The 19,570-nt window shown below is 26.9% G+C and overlaps 2 protein-coding genes across 5 annotated transcripts in view; one reads left to right on the top strand and one right to left on the bottom strand.

Annotated features, from left to right (window-relative positions):
• Window positions 1-320: 320 nt before the first annotated feature.
• On the bottom strand, window positions 321-18,846 carry LOC107455060 (DNA polymerase eta). 4 transcript variants are annotated; one of them, XM_043039314.3, is made up of 12 exons: window positions 18,745-18,842; window positions 18,273-18,429; window positions 17,139-17,310; window positions 16,118-16,252; window positions 14,235-14,416; window positions 12,600-12,754; window positions 10,330-10,433; window positions 8,584-8,703; window positions 6,789-6,912; window positions 6,629-6,694; window positions 5,192-5,358; window positions 321-1,969 (listed from the first exon to the last, which is right to left on the bottom strand). In XM_043039314.3, the coding sequence occupies exons 3-12, from the start codon at window positions 17,273-17,275 to the stop codon at window positions 937-939; spliced, it is 2,223 nt and encodes a 740-aa protein (XP_042895248.2). In that variant the 5' UTR covers window positions 17,276-17,310; window positions 18,273-18,429; window positions 18,745-18,842; the 3' UTR covers window positions 321-936. The 4 variants fall into 4 exon arrangements, with proteins under 4 accessions (XP_042895248.2, XP_087009457.1, XP_042895249.2 ...); XM_043039315.3 differs by having other exon boundaries at window positions 803-1,969; window positions 18,273-18,367; window positions 18,745-18,846; XM_071184510.2 differs by lacking the exon at window positions 18,745-18,842 and adding an exon at window positions 18,651-18,705 and having other exon boundaries at window positions 803-1,969; window positions 18,273-18,367.
• LOC107455064 (apoptosis-stimulating of p53 protein 1) overlaps window positions 18,810-19,570 on the top strand; it is a 470,765-nt gene continuing 470,004 nt past the window's right edge. The window contains exon 1 of the mRNA XM_043039313.3: window positions 18,810-19,204. The gene's annotated coding sequence lies outside the window, so the exon portion shown is untranslated. The remainder of the gene's footprint in view (window positions 19,205-19,570) is intronic.

The following is a 19,570-nucleotide window of genomic DNA, read 5'->3' as shown; positions in this document are numbered from 1 at the left end:
AAAATATTATAACAAGATCAATTTTCTGGAAAAAATATTGGATTTTTAGGTATTTCAATCTCAAATTAATTCACATCCCCTGATATTTTAATTAAATTCCCTAACATTTTCCTGTTTCAATATCATCCTGATTTATTAAATAACGAAGTTTAAAAATGTAACTGAAAATAGTTTTTTTTTAATATATCAAATAATCAAGAGTGTTTTTTTAATATATCAAATAAAAAAAATATATACAATTATTTTTTATAATATTCATTAATCTAGATAAAGTGTTGCCTTTATTGGTAAAATGAAACCATTTTTTTTATGAAATTTACTTTTTAAATAATTAATGGATTACATATTACCCAGTGATGCCAACACCTCTGCTTTCTACAAAAGATTTTACTAAGGAGTAGAGAATTAGAAACAAAATTTATGTTAAATTTGACATTTTAAAGGACTCACTATGAGATAAGTGAAACAAAGTGATGTTATATATGAAGTTTTGAATTATTTACATGCATTGGTAAGCAAAATAATTTCAAAACAAATTTACCAAATCAATAATCAAAGATTAAAATTTTATTACATGAAGAAATTTTATGGCAAAGCAAGTTGGCATTGCTGATATTACCTACAGTTTTAAGAAATTTTTATGGCTAGTTTAGAAAAAATAATAATTTATTTTTAATTTGATTATTTATATTTTCCTAACCTAGATATAACAGACATTGTATTTATATTTAAAATCAAATTCGCATGAAAAATATGAAATTCATAGTTCATTATCATATTATCACAGTACACTATTATCTAAAGATAATAAAATAAGTTATGCATGAAAAAAAAAAAGCTTTAATGATGCATTAGCTAGTTAAACTAGAAACAAATGAAAATTTAGTTAGAATATTTATATTATGAAATAGCTCTATTTGCCAATAAAAAAATAAGCTAAGAACTTTTAAAAAAGGAATCAATTGTATTTTTCTGTACAAAAGGCCTTTTATTCCGAGAAGATGAAGATTTAGAGCTGCTTCCTCTCTTTTTCCTAGTTTTTTGCAAATTTACTTTATTTTTTACACTAGAGTCAGAATTCAAACTATTTACAACAGGTTTTGGTAATTTTTTTTCTTCTAAAAATTCTTTTGACAGATCTAATGCCATATGATAATCTAAATGTTCTTCCTCTTCCCAAACAGGAATTAATTTATTACATTTAGAACATAAATTTGTTAGTTCTGGATCCAAGTCTGCAGTAGTGTCTGCGAAAGAGACAGACGAAACAGATTTTTTTTCATCACAACTGGGACCACTAGCAGATTTACAAGGAACAATTTCTGAACCACCAGCACATGACAATTCAACACTAGAGGATATTTTGTTGTGAAAGGTAAAGGAATTTGTAGACTCGGTCGTAGTGTTAGGAAGTTGTTCATTGGAATTTTCGTTTAAAATTTTTTGACGTTCTTCTAGTTTTCTTGCGAAGAATCCCTTCTTTTTACTTTCAGAGTCCCTAATTTCTTTTGATGGCGAAGTTGAGTTTGAATCAGCCTGATTATTCACAATATCAGAGTTTAGACTATCAGCTGCATTAGTAATATTAATATCAACTGAAGTTTCAGTTTTCGATGCATCTTCAATTTGATCATTAGAAACACTTTCAGTATTTTTATTAGGCAAAACATCTTTGGTGTCATCATTACATCTATTTAGATTAAAAAAGCTGGTTATTTCACCTGCTTTTTTACTTTTTTGTGTCTTATTTAACAAACCACTGAAGATACTTGGCTTTCGTGATGATTGTTCAACATGATCTTTATCTGCTTCAATGATATCAAGAAATGCATCGATATTTGAGGAATTAGCAGTTGAGTTCGCTTTTTCACCGGGTTTAGCAAAATAGTTCTGAATATCACAGGTGGCATTATCAATTTTGTCCTCGAATTTACTAGCAGCAATAGCCAAACTTAAAATACCAGGATTCCTGAAATACATAGTTTTAAATATTATAATAGTTAGAATAAAGTTCATTAAGCACATAAATAAATCAAACATAACAAAATTAACCCTTAAAGTTTACTAGCATTTGAATACGTATGTAACTTCTAAATCTATGGAGAAAAATGTAGTTGCATAATCAGTGGCGTACGCAGAATTTTTTCAAGGAGGGGGTTCATAATTTTCTGAAACTACTAAAAGAAATTCGAGTATGTAACAAAGCACTATTATTCCCCTATATTAGACAGCTAGACAATTTTGACTTTTTATTTAGACAACATTGTTTAGTTAAATTTTGATTTGATTTTTTAAGTTTAAGAACATATTTTTTTTTTTATAATAAGAGATAAAATATTTTATTTTTATTAAAAAGTAGGATTTAATCAAGCCAGAAAAAACTACTCATAATGTAACAGCTACCTTAATAATAACCGTATAAATGTGAATATTCTATAGAAAATAAATGAATTTGACCAAAAAATAAGAAAAAATAAGTTACCAACAAATAGTGAATTAAATCAGCATACAAACACGATAAAAATTTATTGATTTATACAGTAATATCTAAAGGACGGGGTTTTTTTGCAAGTTCGTTTAAAATGTCTTCTACAGCTGGGGTAAATTTTCTATGAATGTTTAAGAGCGCCAATCCATTCATTCTATTATTACCCGTTGAATTGCTATGCTACAATCTCAAAGTTTCCAGCTGGAATGAATAACTTCAACGATCACAGTATCTCCAATGGTATTGTTACCGATTTCATCACTAGTCGAAATAGTGGCGACGACGGGTTGGGCTATTGAATTTGGCTTTTTGTTAAGACAAAGCAAAACAGATTAAGAGACGAGCTCCAAAAGACAAGCACCAGAGATAACTCTTAGTCTGACTAACTAACTCCACTGTACTCCGTTTCCCCTTTTATATAATTTTTCACCCCATGTCCAAAATTCTCGAATTATCTCAAAGACGACAAAACGTCTAGAATTCCAGAATCATCGCGTAAAGACCTCGCGAATTCCAGCCAGTCTCGAAAACTATTGCGACTGGCAGGACAGAAAGGAACCAGCGATCGGGGCTCGCCTGTAACAGTATCACGTGAATTTGATTTCAAAAGTACAACCCTATTATAGAAAATTATTTTTTCAGTATTCTGAGAAATACCGTGAGAGAGAAAAAAGTAGGCATAAGGCAAATAAAAATACTTAGTCTTAAAAAATAATAGCCTGCACTATTCTACTAAAATTTTTATTTTTGTCATTTTGTCTGAGCTCAAGGGGGTGTTTGAACCCCTAAACCCCTCCCTTGCGTACGTCCCTGTGCATAATAATAATAATAAAATTAATTCTGAAAATCATGATAAAATTTAAAAAAAAAGATATTGTATCACCAATAATCTTGTTACTTTATTAATTCAGCTTCAACAAATAAAATCATAAGCAAAATTTTTCTTTCAAAGGAATGCTTATTATTTAGTAATTTTTTTTACTCTTTTAAAGTCTAACTAGAAAGTTACAAAACTCATTAGAAAATTACAAAACTCATAAGTTTAATACATTTCTTTAATAAATTTATTTTAACACTACTAAATAAGTTCAGGCATTTTAAATAAAATAATATTGAAGAAGCTTAAGTTTTATTTGATGTAAAGAAAAATATTGTCATTTACATACAAAAGTTAGCAATATTTACAGTTTGGAAAAATTAAATAATGTGCTCAATATAGAGTAATGTGGAATATATTCATAAAATGTTTCATTTATGCTAAAAATTAAAATTTTTTTACAAACGATTTAGAAATATTATATTTGAAGATTTTTTTTAATGTTTAGAGTAATATTCTGGATGATGCAAAGCATAAAAGTCTATACTTTTTTTATAGGTCAATATTTCAAACAAGAAAAAAAATTAAGAATATTTAATAATTATTTTCTAATAAATTAAAAAAAAAAAAAACAATAATTTGAAACTTGCATTTGAATTTTGCAGTATTGTTTTATGTACAGAGTTTGTAAATGTATTTTCTTTTTTTTTACTACCTACGTTACAAATTTAGTTGGTATGAAAACTTTAAGTTTTACAATCAATGCTTCAAGCATTTGAATGTTGCAATATTGTTTTAAGTAGAAAGTTCCTTAATTTAAAGTTTTTAAATTAATAATGCACATTATTTAATTTTTTCAATTATTAATTTAATATAGTAGAAAATTACCACCTACATCAATAAATTTTTACTACATGAAATTAATAATTTAGGTGGTAAAAAAACATAAAATACTTTATAGTCGCTATAATTGTAATTAAACTTACTGTAATTAATAGAAATAAATGTAAGATTTTTTCAATGTACATTGATATTTTTTTAATGTAATGATTAAACATATTAAATTTTTAATTCTAAGGAAAAACGTATTATGTTCAACCATTACAACAATATGGAGGTCTTGATGCTAAACCACAGGAAACTAAACTATTATATGTTTAGGTAGTAATCAGTCTAGTTATTAAAACTAATGTTATACAACAAGAAATAAAGTAACTTTATTACAGGTACAATGTTTAGAAGAGACAAAAGAAAAAAAAAAGATATTTAACATTCAAGCTTTTTAAATGATGAATTTTTAAACAGTAAAAAATTTTTTTGCTTGTGGCATTTAATAGCTTGAAATAATACATTTTTTAAAAAATGATTACGGCAAATATTGTAGGGTTCAAGGAATAAATTATGGTATTAAAATTTAAATATTGCATGAAGTTAAATACAACATATTCCTGCAAGTTTGTAACAGATAAAACTAAACTCAACTTAACATAATAAATAAATTTTACTTCACGTTCATTTGGATGAAATCAGCAAATCAATATCTCCTATATTTTTTCTCTAAAGGCTGAATTTATTTTCTTACGTTTTGTCTGAATGAAAAAAGTTTTTGTCAATTAATAATATTTTAATAATAAGATAATATAGATTAAATACGAATAAAATCTAGGCTTTATAAACTTATTTTTATATCAATTAAACTAAAGTCATAATTATAAATACTAGTACATAAATTTAATTTAATAATTTGTTACAAAGCAAAAAATAAAGCATGTTTTTATACTAAAATTTGATGTGTATATTTGAACATAGAAAAATGAATCTTATCAAAATAAAATTGCTAGATACATTTTTAAGATTAAAATTCAAGGACAAATTATTATACTTACCATGAAGAATCTGTAGCATTATTAAACTTTTGCATAGCAGCAAAAGCATCATGTGTTAATTTTTCTGCATCATAAATATATATTGGGCAAGATTTAGAAACCACAGAGAATCCCGTTGATGCTTGGCTACGAATATTCACAGTCATTAAACGAGCTGCTCGCCGATTCTACAATAAAAAAATATATTATATTTAGCTAGTTGATGATATAAAAAACTAGTTTTTTTTTTGCAACTAAGAAATTCTGCATAATTGAATTATTGAAATTGAATATAGATAGAAAATCAGTATATAATTATTGAATGTGAAAAATATCAAAGAACAATAGTAGAGCACCTGCAATACAAAATAGTTTGCAATGTCTTTCATAACGGGGCTGTTATAAGACACAGACCTTTTGGAGCCTGCTTTAAATTTCTACAAATTTTAAAAAGTTATTTGTTTAATGGTAGTTAATTATTTAGACGTTGATTTTTTGATTGATTCAGTTGGGTACTTGCAACTAGAGAAGAAGTAAAGTAATTATGGCAAATCATGTGAATTAAATCAGTTTTAATTGGATACCCGTAAACAACGTCACACATATATGCTGAGCTGATTGGTGACAGAATCGACAAATGCCACGATTTACTTATGATGCATGTATCCAATTCATAACTTACACGAGACGTCATTATTCTTTATTCAATAATGATTCTTTTATCAATATTTTAAACATTTCTTTCAGAAAATTAATGCAATAAAAGAGTTAAAATCTTAAAGAATAAAGAGAAAAAAAATACAATGCAAAATTTTTTCAAACTTGGGGACATTTTTACTGAATGTAGTTAGATTGTTTTACTTTAGAAATCTAACAAAATCTTACAAAATCCTAGAATATTTTTAAAGTTTCTCCATAATAGTTAGATACAACTAGAAATGGTAATTTTAGTATATAAAAAGCTCAAATGAGTAAAGCTTTATAGTTTTTGTCTAGTGTAGATGAATCCCAGATTTCATATTACATTAAGCTTCATAATATCTGGTCAAATAAAGAATGAAAAATGTTGAAATCAGTCATTTGTAAAACTTGCTCTGGGTGGTAAAAGTAAGTAGACAAAACAAAATTGCTTGAACTCCGCGGCAATGGCAAAAACTATTGACCTGGTAAAAGCACAGTCGATGACTTTACTTAAATCATAAATTTATAAACGGTTAATATTTCGCATCAATTCATTTTTGGCATAATTATTTTAATATGTGTAATTCATAATGTTAATTACATCACAAAGTAGGTAGGAAGAGATAATTAGTCCTATTCAGTTATTGTTGTTATCCAGACATTAAACATCATCAGTAGTTTACTATATTTTCAAGTGCAACTCGTTGATGGGACAGTAATTATCAACATATTATTACTAAATTATTAAAAATAAAATAAATTTAAAACTTTACTTACATTTTCTTGGTCTTTCAATAATCTTTCTTCTAACTCAGAACAGAGTTGTTTTACCCAATGCATCACCTGATAGGAAAAAAAAAAAGAATTTAATTATTTAGAAGTTGAAGATAATAATAGCAAAGGCTATCATTATTGTGCACTTTATTAATTTTTGTACCTTTTCCCTTGTGTTCAACATTGATTTACCAGGAAAATTCTTCCCACAACCAATTGACTTAGGAAGCTGCCTAGCAACTACAGGCTCATTTTCAACACCTCTTGAAATATAATAAAGCCATGATCTACAAAAACATAAAAATCAAAAATATTTTTTTTTATTTCTTTAAAAAAAACTTCCTGAATCATAAATTATTTATTATAATTTTTGAATGAATTTTTATTATCAACTGTAGAGTTTAGTGTAAGATTTTTCTGCTTTAAAAATGATAACTTATAATTTATAGCAACAACAGGAAGCTGTTATTGAAACAGACTTTTCCTTCAAAAAATATCTTAGTTAATGTCCCGGCAGCAAAAAATTAAGTACAGTAGGGAACCAATTATCCGGAATGATCGGGACCATCGCTATTCTGGATAACTGATTTTTCCGGTTTTCTGAATTGCTACAAAAAGCCGTTTTTTTTAAAACTTTTTTTATTGTTAAACCCAACTAAAAAAAAAATAAATTTGGAAATAATCTTCAAGAGGAAAAAACGATGAAGTAATACACTAATGATTATTTCCAAAATGATGGTAAGGTAAACATCTTTAAAAAAAGAAAGAAAAATCCTAAAATCTTATGAGGAAAAAAACATTTTTTTAAAAAAAAATGGCAGGAAAATTTATTGAATTTTGTTCTGTTTTTTTGGTTTTCCGATTTCCGGATAACGGGTTCTGTACTGTATTATTCATACTAATATACACAAAGTTTGTTTTAAATATAAAATTGAGTGCTTTTTCTGAACCTAGATACCTTCATCTATTAAGTTCGAATGCTTTTATTTTGTGTTAAAGTTTTCTTTAAGTTTTTGTAAAATCGAAACAAGAGGCTCTGCATAAAAAATCCCCTTAGTCCTATCATCCAAGGACAGCTCATTTGCCCAAACTACTTTGAGCTGTATCTACTATATTCACATAATTTAATTATAAATTTCAAAATGTAATGATATTTTACCAAATCCATAAAATTGATAATAATTTTTAATAACCATAGAAATCTTTATTTGCATGTATGTTTCTTTCTCTCTCTATATATATACAGATTTCATTCTTGCAATTCAATATCTTTCTGCAGATTATTGCTATACAGCTTGCAAATTAATATTTAAAAAAAATAATCTTGGAATGTAAAATGCTGGAATATCTCTACTTATTTGAAACTTAAGGAGTTGTATGAAATATAGAATGAAACTAAAAAGAGAAATTTGATAGCAACTGAGCACAGAAAACAAATTTGTCCCAATTAGAATCATAACACTGAAATATTTTGTAATAGTTGAAAGCTTATACAAAGAATTTTGAAAGATTTTTATTACAAATTTTTGTGAAAATTACAAAAATATTATATGTGCACACAAGTAGAATGATAATGAAGGTAAATAATAGACAGCAGTACAGCAAGGTATAATAAAACGGTTATTTTACTATTGCATTGGAAAACATATAAATTTACTTTGTTATTAAACCAACAGTTGATACATGCAACAGCTTCCATTAACAAACACAATAATAAAGTTTACTTTTAAAAAATATATCTATCATAAATAGATCATAATAATGATCTATCAGAGAAATAAATTTTAGGTTAAGTTAGGGAATAAATCAGTCATAAATTAGCTAGGGAAAGAAATAGAATATAAAATTATACTTCACATAAAATAATTCACTACTTTAAGCTTTATTCAATTTTGACATCAAACTTTGTTTGCATATAATATAAAATAAACATGTAAAACAAAGAAAAAATTCATTACCCACTCTTTTCTCCAAAAGCATTCACAAATTCTGCTTTTGATATTTTCATCAATTGGGACATCATTTTAACATCAAACTTTTTCATCACTTGATCACCAAACTTTCCTCCAAGGTTTCGTCTGCAATTTAATTTTATTAAATTAAATGCTTGAACCGACTATAATAGTATGTAACATCAGTCTGATAAAAATATAAGGTCAATGCACAAAATAAAAAAACACCTGAATAACTTTCGGTTTAATGATTGAATTCTCGCATACAATCTTAATTGTTTGAAGGGCTGACCAGAAACATGTAAAATTTATGTATTCATTATGGTGATAAATTAAGTTACAAGACAAGACTATGGCAATTGTGATCAGCAAAAGAAGAGTTTAGACAGTTATAGAATAAATCTAAAGTCTATTAAAATGCATCAGAGTTGACAAAGTGAAGTGCAAGAACCCTTTATAACAAATCCAGCTCACTTTGAATTAAAAACGCCGATCATTTAACATCCAACTTGTGAAATGATTGGCACTTTTATATAATATCGACAACAGTGCACCGAATTGAATTGCGGTGAATGACTATATTGTGACGACAATGCTTTTTGGGTAATGGCAAAGGAGCAATTAGCATGCCAAAGGAAAGAAAAAAAATTTTCTTACAGAAAATTGAAAACTTAACAACTTTTACAAATACCTAATTAAAAATAAGCAGCTTTAGGCATTTTTTAAAAACACTACACACATTTGTCATTATAATACATTTTTTTTAAAAAGTAAATGTATGTAGTTTTAATTCACAGCATATTAAATATAAAATATGTTGTGAATATTAAAATGTAGTCCCTTATATACTTTTAAGTATTACTTTTATAAATAAGTTTAAGTACATAAACTTTACACAACACTTCATTGCTAGCAAAATTAGAAGGTGTTAAAAACCAAATTATGTAAGTGAAACATTTAAATTCATAAATTCCTTAAAAAATTCTATTGAAATTTTGAATATATTTTGCTTTGAAACCAAGAGTAGTTAAATGCATTAGAAAACTGATTGAAGCTGAGAGTATAAATAAGACTTTAGTATCCATTATTTCACAGTAGAAGATTTATAAAATAAAATTTTATAAATCACATTATTTTTGCGAATATATGAATATATTTCGCTTTGAAAATGCATTAGAAAACTGATTGAAGCTGAGAGTATAAATAAGACTTTAGTATCCATTATTTCACAGTAGAAGATTTATAAAATAAAATTTTATAAATCACATTATTTTTGCGAACGTAAACAATGAAAACAATTTCTGAAACTGAGTTAGAATTATAAACTGTTTAAAGGCTACAAGAAAAATTATTCGTTTAAAGGTTACAGTTTTTGAAGCAAACCGAAATTGACACATTACTTTTGCTGTTAATTCTGATGCTCCTAATGAGTTTAGCTTTCTTTTTTTGTAAATAAAAATAAGGTGCATGTTTTCGCATTTTAAAGTAATTTGCACCTAAAAACCATTTTAAAATATTTAAATATTGTTCTGACCTAGATATATTTAGTGAAGTTTACTGATTTGTGAAAAGATAACACAAAGCATCAAGTTTCAAGGGTTGCATTACAAGGATTTTCTACTGCATTACATTCAATTTAGACACATATTTACATGCAGACATATACCTAACATATACTTTTAAATTAAAAGTTTTAATATTTACAAATACCATAGACATATGGTATAAACGCATTTTATTACATATACTTACACTTTGTTTATGGGAATAGAAGTATATAGCAAGGGAACTGATGACTCAGGTAAAACTGTTTGCTTGTTAGGTTTGTTAATGCCACAAGATAGCTTTGCAAGCATCTACACCAAGAAAAGCAATGCATTAATTTTATATTACATGATTTCATTTTAGGAAATTCATAATATAATACACTTAGAAAGTCAAGCTCGCAGCTATTGGCCTTATGAATTAAGTCAGAAAAAAGACTAGACATGTTTTTGTTTGACAAAAGAGTACCACTAGGGTGAAAGTCTGACTTAGCTCAGAATCTCAAGGATGAAAATTCAAAATATATCAGCAATATATAGTTAAATATAGGCAATATATTAAAATTTGATTACAGTAATTGAAGTTAGAAATTTTCGAAAACAAATTTCGAAGAAAGTTAGACAACATGAACATAGCTTTAAAAATACTGCATGACATTTTAAATCATGTATCATTAAATTATTTGCTATCTTAATAGATTTTAAATAAGAATATGACAAATCGTCGTAAAAAAAACAAATACACCAATTAAACTATTATTAAATCTCTCTTATCTTTGTCTTTTTGCATCAGTCATAGCTTTTTATTTTCTTTCTTCTAAGAGATTTTAGAAACATTGCGTCTGACAACGAAACTAAAATTAATTAGTAAATAAAACAAATAAATAAAATAACAAAATAGTAATGCAATAATATTTGTTTGATATATTTATTGAATTGGCAAAAAAAAAAAAAAAAAAACGACTTTGATTTTTCAGTATGAAATAAAAAAAAAATTCTATCACTTTATCAGTCAAATCAGCACTTTAATCAGTCAGATATGATCCATTCTGCTCCGTAAGAGTTAGAAATTTTTCTGATAAGTTTATAATCTTGCACTTTAAACTCACAAACTTTTGGTCCTGATCAGCAAAAAACTCAACAAAGTGAGATATGAGGTTATGGATATTTTTACCATGTAAAAATTTTTGTAAACTTTGAAATCAATGATAAGATGGTGCAAGGTTGGGCCTATATGGGGGTTGCCATATCACTTCCCAACCAAGCTTCAAGAATTTCGCATGTGTTGGTAAAAATGTGAGAGGCCGTACAATGTCGCAGTAGAACATGAATAGTTAGTGATTTTTTAATTATGCTTCTTTTTCTTTTTAATTTCACTGAATGCTTCCTCCAATTTCAGATTTTCAGATGAGGTTGACAGTTAACTTCTGGGCTTTTTGTTAGGTTCCTTTATAAGCAGTTCAAAATAAAAAACACATTTATAATCACATTAAATGACTGCAATATATTTTTCTGATACATTAAGCTTACTGTATGCTGGCTCATCATGCTTAAACCATGATATTTTTTTGATTTATAATATTACAGACAATCCATCTTTTAGTATGAGAAATAATTTGTTTAAATAATGGTTAATTGTATTCTATTTGAAATTTGTATCACAAATATTGATTCATTACGTTAGGTGAAAAATTTTTAATTTGAGTATAACCGGAATATCGAGTTTATTGGCCGTAGCAGCTTTTTTGTCTTTATGAAAATAGAAAATAAAATATGTTGAAAATGCTTATTTGGTGCACATTGTGTTAAAACTGATTGTAAACAAAAATTTGTTACTATAGCAATCTAAAGAAATTGACTATAAAATTTCAAAAGCAAAAAGTTTTTATGTATAGAAAAGAATAAGGGGAAAAAAAAAGCAATGATATCTACTGGAGAAAACTGTACTTTCTTGTCAACATAATAATTAATTACAGAATGGTTACCCTTTTATTTTTAAATCCATATGAAACATGTGAAATTGGAGTTGCAAGTATTAGAACATTTAAATGAAATGACCCACTAAATATTTCTTATTGCCCTTTATGGGATCAAATTAAGATCAGAAGCGATATTGTTAAGAAAATTCGTGCCACTGAAAGAATAATGTATATTTCCAAATATGAGCTAAGAATTTATTTTTGAAAGCTTAAGCCCAGCTTAGCTTATGATTAGAACACTTAACTTCACAAAATTTATAACTTAATATAAACAAATATGGAGTAAGCTCATTATTTAAATAAAGCTAAAAGTGAAAACATTTAGCGTTTTAGCAGTCTTTAGCTTAGATTCAAATTAAAAATACATATTATTTTATAAAACATATGAATTTTTTGATAAATATAAAATGTTAAGTTTACAATAAAAATTTATAAATAGTAAATGAATCAAATTTGTAAAACAAAACATATTCGTACAGCATATTTTTAGTTACCTTACTTTATTATGAGCAACTCCAGCTGAACATCTAAATCCAGTTTTTTCAAACACTGCTGCTCTCATTTCTTCCACAATCACAGCAGCCACAGCTAACATTCTATCATTATACAAATGCTCTTCTTCATAGATCGTATTAAGCCAATTTTGAACATCATCTAAAAATATATTTTTATTTTAAGCAATAAGGTAGAAATCCCATGTTTTTATAACAAAATAATGATAACCCAAGAAAAATAACCAAATAATTTAAAAATAACCCAAGTTTTTACAACAAAATAATAATAAAAAAAAAGAAAAAAAAATGCCTATAAAGGATTTTTAACAAATATAAGAGAGAGGTAATACATAAGAGGTTTATGCTTAAGACTCATAGCATTTTTTTTTATCTTCTAAATGCACAAATGAAGGATAGGGTAAAATTTGTGCTATGTAGACTAAAGCAAAAAACAAATGACAGTAAAGCACATAAATGGAAACATAATAGTTTAAGTTCTATAAAAAAAAAGCCTTCTTCAGAGTCTAAAAGTGAAAATGATTCTTGAGTCAAAACGTCAAACAATTTTGACGTGTAGTCACTGAGGAAAGTTCTAGAACTCAAACTATAAGCATGTCCGTTTATCTATTTTTGTGAGTGGCAGCTATTGACAACGTCGACCATTAACTATCAAAAGGTACTTCCGGATAGAATCAAGCTAACATGTCTTATATACAAGTGAATGGAGATTGAATAGAGTAGTAGCTATGATACACTTTTATTTGGGCTTTATTCACATTTGTTTTTTGCTTTAGTCATTAGACCATTCTAATATTTCCATCCATTTGTCAAATTTTTTAGTGATTTTATCATAAAGGTTTATAGAGTTAATAAATTCTTAAAATTAAAATTAGTATGCCATTTCTGTTCTTCTCTGCTCTGCCCGTTGCTTATGTGCTTTGCACTGAAATATTTTAAGTCCTTTATAATTTTATCCCATTTATGTTAACCAAATCTTCGCCTATAAAAAAAGTAGGCCTGTTCAAAACTTATAATATAGTAACTTATTACAAAATATAATAACTTATCATAATATAATAATTATATATAATTAATTTATAAAATTATAATATAAAATCAAATTAGTATACAATAACCCTAACAAATAGCAGATTTAACAATTGACAATAATTTAGCAACATAATAAAATATTTGATATTAAGTACTATAGTAGGCATTTTGATTTACTATCTAAAAGTTTTCTAAAGTTTATTTAAAATAAAATAAAAATTAACTGCAAAACTTAATACAATAAGGATCACAAATTCTTAAAATTAACATTTGCAAAAATAAATATTTTATAAGATTTTTAGAAGTCATATTCAAGAATCAAATAGTAGTGGAGGATCTAGCAGGCACAAATTGGACAAAAACATTTACAGAGGACAAACCTAACTCTGAGTTATTTGCAATTTAAACTCGTTGAGTCAAATTTTAACTTCTTTTAGGAGAGGGTTACCATATAAAAAATTATGATGTTAAAACACACATTCTTATTGATTATTGGATTTTATAGAATAACTTAAGAAAACACAGTCGCAAATAAATAAATAAATCAAAAATTTGAAACAACTACATAAAATTCTCATTAGTACAATTACCCTTTTCCCATCCAACGACAAAAGTATTAGGTAATTGCTCCACTGTTACACAAACAGGATTTTGCATTCGAGAGTTAATAACTGATGTCAAATCAATGTAAGCTTCATCGATACTGGCTCTTTCAACACATTCGCTAAATTCACACAACACTTCAATAACAGAGGCTCCAGCTTCTCTATACCTAAAAGAAAAAGGATTATAAACCATTTACTTCTGTTATTTAAATTCAAAATATTAGCAATATATCATTTCCGTGAAAACCATTCAAGATAACTGGATTTTTTTGTAAGAATTAATTAATGTGCACATAAGTAAATTGTAGAAATTTTTAATAACCACATGTTCATAGTCTGCAAATAATAATAGGTCTAGTTAAAACACTAACAATTAAGCTAAACAAAAGCAACATCAGGAAAGATAATGCCTAATAGACAACTTACATGGAAGTATACACGCACTTACAACATATTTTGAAGCGGCTATCTATTTCATTAGAAAATTTCATATTTTACAATAATTTTCACGAAACATATATATTTAAATAACTTATTTAGCAGAAAAAACTTTCATGCTGCCTATCGCAACCATAAATTATTCAAATGCTAAATATAATATTTTTATTTTGAGTTATCTCACTATAAAATAACTAAAAAAGTATGAAAAATGTGTTATACAAAAATTTTGTGTCAAAGGGTTAATATCTCAGCGATCAGTTCTTTGATAACATAGCCTATGAGAATATTTGCATAGTATTTCACTATTAATATACAACATTACCTATAAATAACACAAAGATAATCTGCTTGCTATCAAGGTAAGTGGTTGGAATGACAGAAATTTCCAAGTCAAATGCTTATAGGGACCAGAAAACTAAGCATTTTCTGGTTAGTCAAAAAGACAAAAGATAACTCTTGTTAAAGTAAGAGTAAAAATGAATAATTATTAAAAATAATCCAGGAAATTCATAAAAATGTAGTATTTCTTTACTACTCGGATACACATTAATCACATTCAAGAAAAAAGTTCATCAAATTATCCACAATATACTCCCCGGGGCAGAATCACATCGACATTGTTGCAGAACGTTAGAGTTCTTGCAGATAGATTTTTCTTTTGAAAAGAAAAAAAAACTAGTTTTCTTTTCTACAGAAATTCACACGTACGATTTGAATCATGCATTTAAATAATAATTTATGGGCGTGCTCAATTTATGATGATAGTATCGTAAATCGATGTAATGCTTCAATTGTATTTTTCACAGTTATTAATATTGATTCTCACGTGGTTTTTAAATATCCTGCAATATTTCAAATAATATGGAAAATTCCAATCTTGCATGAGTATTTACTTTTTAAGGCAATGATTCTATCAATTTTTTGGCTTATACCGCTATTGATTTCTCCATAGTTTTTAAATCCGATATTTTTTATACAATGTCATTATATATAATCTAATGAAATATGCTTTTGAGTACCGTTTTTTTGAAGAGTCTCATTTATGTGATTAGATCATCGATCTTTTTTTTAGCAATCACAACTACGTATTTCACGATTTTAATTTTTTTTATGCATTGTGAAGATTATTTACAAACTGTGAAGAAGGAAATAATTAGTGCATCAAACCCCCAACAAAATTCAAGAATATCACCCATAATATTAAAATAAAAAATTTATAAATGTTTAATTAAAAAAAAATACATATATGGTTTTCGTAAACACAGCATTTTGTTATTTTAAATTAGTAACATATATGTTTGTTACTATTAAAAGTATCTTGCAGAAAGCTATTAGTGCTGAAAAATTTTGTCGCAGACAGCTGAAAGAAATTCGGCAACAGGGAATATACTCAAATAATTACTTGATAAGTTTCTATAAAATATTACCTCGTTAAATCAGCTTTACCCCTCACTTCTGGGACTCTAAATAAATGGATGTCTGGACAAAGTCTCTTGGCTTCTTCCCCTCGACCAGGACGTTTAACACCTAAAGCTCTAGCTTCATAATTCACAGCAATGATCCTTTAGGAATTAAATTAACTGTTTAAATTCAATAAAAATAATCAACATTAAGAACTTTACGTAGAGACATAATACAATGATTTTACAGATAGCACAGGGATTTACTTTATAAGAGGTTAAAATTGCTTAAGAGAACGATATAATAAATTATGCAATAAATCATAAGAGAAATTGTTTAAGTGTGTAGAATATAATCATATTATGTTAAAATATATTCAGTTTTCTAGAAGATCATGGTAACAAAGGAGTTGCATTATTGTGAAAACGTCGAATAGAACAATATGAACTGTGTCATTTTGCATAATTCGCAGCAAAAATCGACATGGTAAAGAGAAAAAATATCATTTTCCAAAAGCGAAAATTAAGCACTTAAAAAAAAAAGAAACAATGACTAAAGGCTTTTTAAAAACGCTACATACCCTGGTAACTAGGGAAGATATTTTTTCTAATTTTTGTAATTGGTTTAAAATTAATTTTTAATTTGCAGATTAGTGACTCTGCAATGGCTTTTTAGAAGCCAATGGTCCCGATGTACTACTGAACTAGCAATTCTTTATCTAAATACGCAATTAAAATTCATGTTCAATCTCATTTTTTTTATATTTAATAATTTATCAATGTCTTGTTACATAACAATTTTATTGTTTCCATAAATTTATAAAAACATTTCATCAAAATTTGGCCTTGCTCATTCTGGATGAGGCATTTTCAGACCATCCCACGGACTTTTGAACTTTGCATTATTTTAGCATTAAACATTACTTGTAAAACGACATGCAAGTACTACATCAAACGTTAATGTGAACTGCGATAATCTTTAGCAAAGCATATGAAATTGGTTTTAATTTGTTAGAGACATACTAACATAAAATAATATTATACATACCCACCACCCTTATAATTATTGTATTGTACAACAGCAGCTGGCTTGTTTTTATATTCTGGGCACAGTTTTTGTTCTACCTGGACATAAAAGCAGTCCATATCAACTAGAGCAATAATTTTATCCTGCTTGGCATCCATTTTTATGTTTCAAGATGGGGCAATATTAATCACACCTATAGAATAGAGTAATTACATAATAAAAAGTGTATGGAGCAAAAATTAAAGATACAATCTTAAATCTATAGTAGTATAGTAATTTATAATGGCATAGTAAACAAAATCATGTTATCAACATTATGTTCGCAAGACAGTAAATTTCCCCATGCAGCTGATTAAATTTACAAATTGCTCTTTAATAATCATTCCTTTTTGAAAAACATGAAATATGCAAAGAAATATTAAATTTTAAAACTATGAAATTTTAATATGTCTTCTTGGAACTATTTGTACATAAATAGATGAAAGAAATTTTTCAATTTAAAACTTCTCTCGCAAAAATATTTTATAATTCTGGTCTGCATGAACTAACAATTGTTGTTGATTGTAAAATATTTACTTAATTGTTGAATGGCAAAAACTTCTATAAAACAAACTTTAATAATTTATATAAACGTTACTAAACATCAAATTCCCCGTGGCAGAAACGCAGCATCACTGGGAAATTGTTGCAGAATGTTACAGAGTTCTTTCCGAAAGATTTTTCTCTTGGGAAGTAAAAAAAATTGGCTTTCTTTTCTACAGAACTATATTCAAAAGATGCCTTTCTCGCGCATCAGAGGAAAAAGTTGGGACAACAGATCACTAAACAGAAATATCCCCAAATCATGAAAGTAAAAACATTATTGTAAATATTTTAATATTAACTATTATATGTAACATTTAGTGTTTTAAAAAGATCAGATGTCACTCAAAAACATTATCAGCTAAATTTTAACAGAGTATTTACAAAAATTAACAATGAAACAGATTGATATCTAACAAAATTAGAAATAAACAATGAAACAGAATGATTAAAGTAATCTATGACAAAAAGTAAACATGAATAAAAATGAGAAAACAAGCAAGTTTTCATAAAAAAGTTTAAAAAATTAAAAAGTGTAGATGATATTTAGAAAGGTTAAGAAGATATACTCACATTAAAGAGGCATAAACAACAAGGCAGCATTAGGAATCACGTTAAGAATTTCACATTTTACCAAGACGGAAAGTATTTCATAAACATCCGACATACTAAATAAGACAAATTAAGAGTAGATGCAAAAGCCATCAAACATCAATATGAAATTAAATACCTATTCACAGAAAATTGCATTCATTAACATAAATAAACAAAAGCGGTTCATAATTTAGAGACAGGAATTATAGAGCATATAACAAGATTAATTTGCAGTTAAACAATTAACATCAAAATTGTACAGATTTAAATAAATAAACAAAGGATTATATTGATGACTGGATCAATACAACTTATAGATATAAATAAACAAAACAATATCTTGACACTCATATGTACCAGAATCATATATAAATGCAGTTAGAGGAAATAGTAATTCTACAAAATATAAAAACAAACTATGATTCGTAGTTAGGCGCCAAAATATACATACCTGGATTTTTTAATGGCCCCAAGCTGCTTACATAATAAAAACAACGATGAGCATGAACAGGTTTTACTCGAGACAGAAGTTTGAATGAGACACGTGATGAGGATTTAAAGCGCATGCGCAAAGACAAGATCTAGTGGAGAAAGATGCGATGAGAACTTCTCATATGAGTGTGAAAAGATGAGGTGCATGGATTAAGATGGAACGTTTTTATCTGGATTTTTGAATTAAATAAATTGTTATGTGGTAATCTTCACATGAAAAATTTATTTGAAGTGATAAATTTTAAAAGGATATTTTTAGTGTGTGTGTGAACATTTGGATATTTCTCATTTCATTACTTTTGGATTTAATTTGAAAGTATCAAAAGGATAACCAAGAAGATGATTTAAGAATTCCCGCTTCAGGATGCTTATCTTTTCGTCTACTTTTCCGACGGTCAGGTATTGACGCAAAACTTCCGGTAAGCTTTAAGGCATATTCATGTCAAATATTTATAATCTACAATTTTAAATGGAAGATACTGAAAATAAGAAGAAATTTACTTTCTGCATAAGTCGGTTTTTTCCCCAACTACATTCATCACGTTTCTTTTTATTCTTTTACTTGTTTCTAAGAAAACTTGTGACTTAAAAATGTTGTTATGCTTCCCACTTTTTATAGCAATAATTATTAAATATTAAGATATTCGTAAAATATACATGTGTGTATTCGAACTCACAACGTTTATTATTTGATGTTTTACAACGTAAGTAAAATCTGAAATATTAAGTTTCATTTCAATATTCCATATATTTCAATATTTCAATAAAATATTAAGTATGTCATT

The sequence above is a fragment of the Parasteatoda tepidariorum genome, chromosome 10, assembly GCF_982258835.1.
Source record: "Parasteatoda tepidariorum strain Cologne lab strain chromosome 10, Ptep-v5.0, whole genome shotgun sequence".
NCBI classification, from domain to species: Eukaryota; Metazoa; Arthropoda; class Arachnida; order Araneae; family Theridiidae; genus Parasteatoda; species Parasteatoda tepidariorum.
This window is presented reverse-complemented; position numbering and strand designations above follow the sequence as displayed.

Excerpts from the sequence above, each read along its gene's own strand:
- LOC107455060 (XM_043039315.3), bottom strand. The coding sequence starts at position 17,275 with ATGGATGCCAAGCAGGATAAAATTATTGCTCTAGTTGATATGGACTGC. Across the intron at positions 16,253-17,138 it reads AATAATTATAAGGGTGGTGG|GATCATTGCTGTGAATTATG; the intron begins GTATGTATAATA and ends TAATTCCTAAAG. Across the intron at positions 1,970-5,191 it reads AATGCTACAGATTCTTCATG|GAATCCTGGTATTTTAAGTT; the intron begins GTAAGTATAATA and ends TATGTATTTCAG.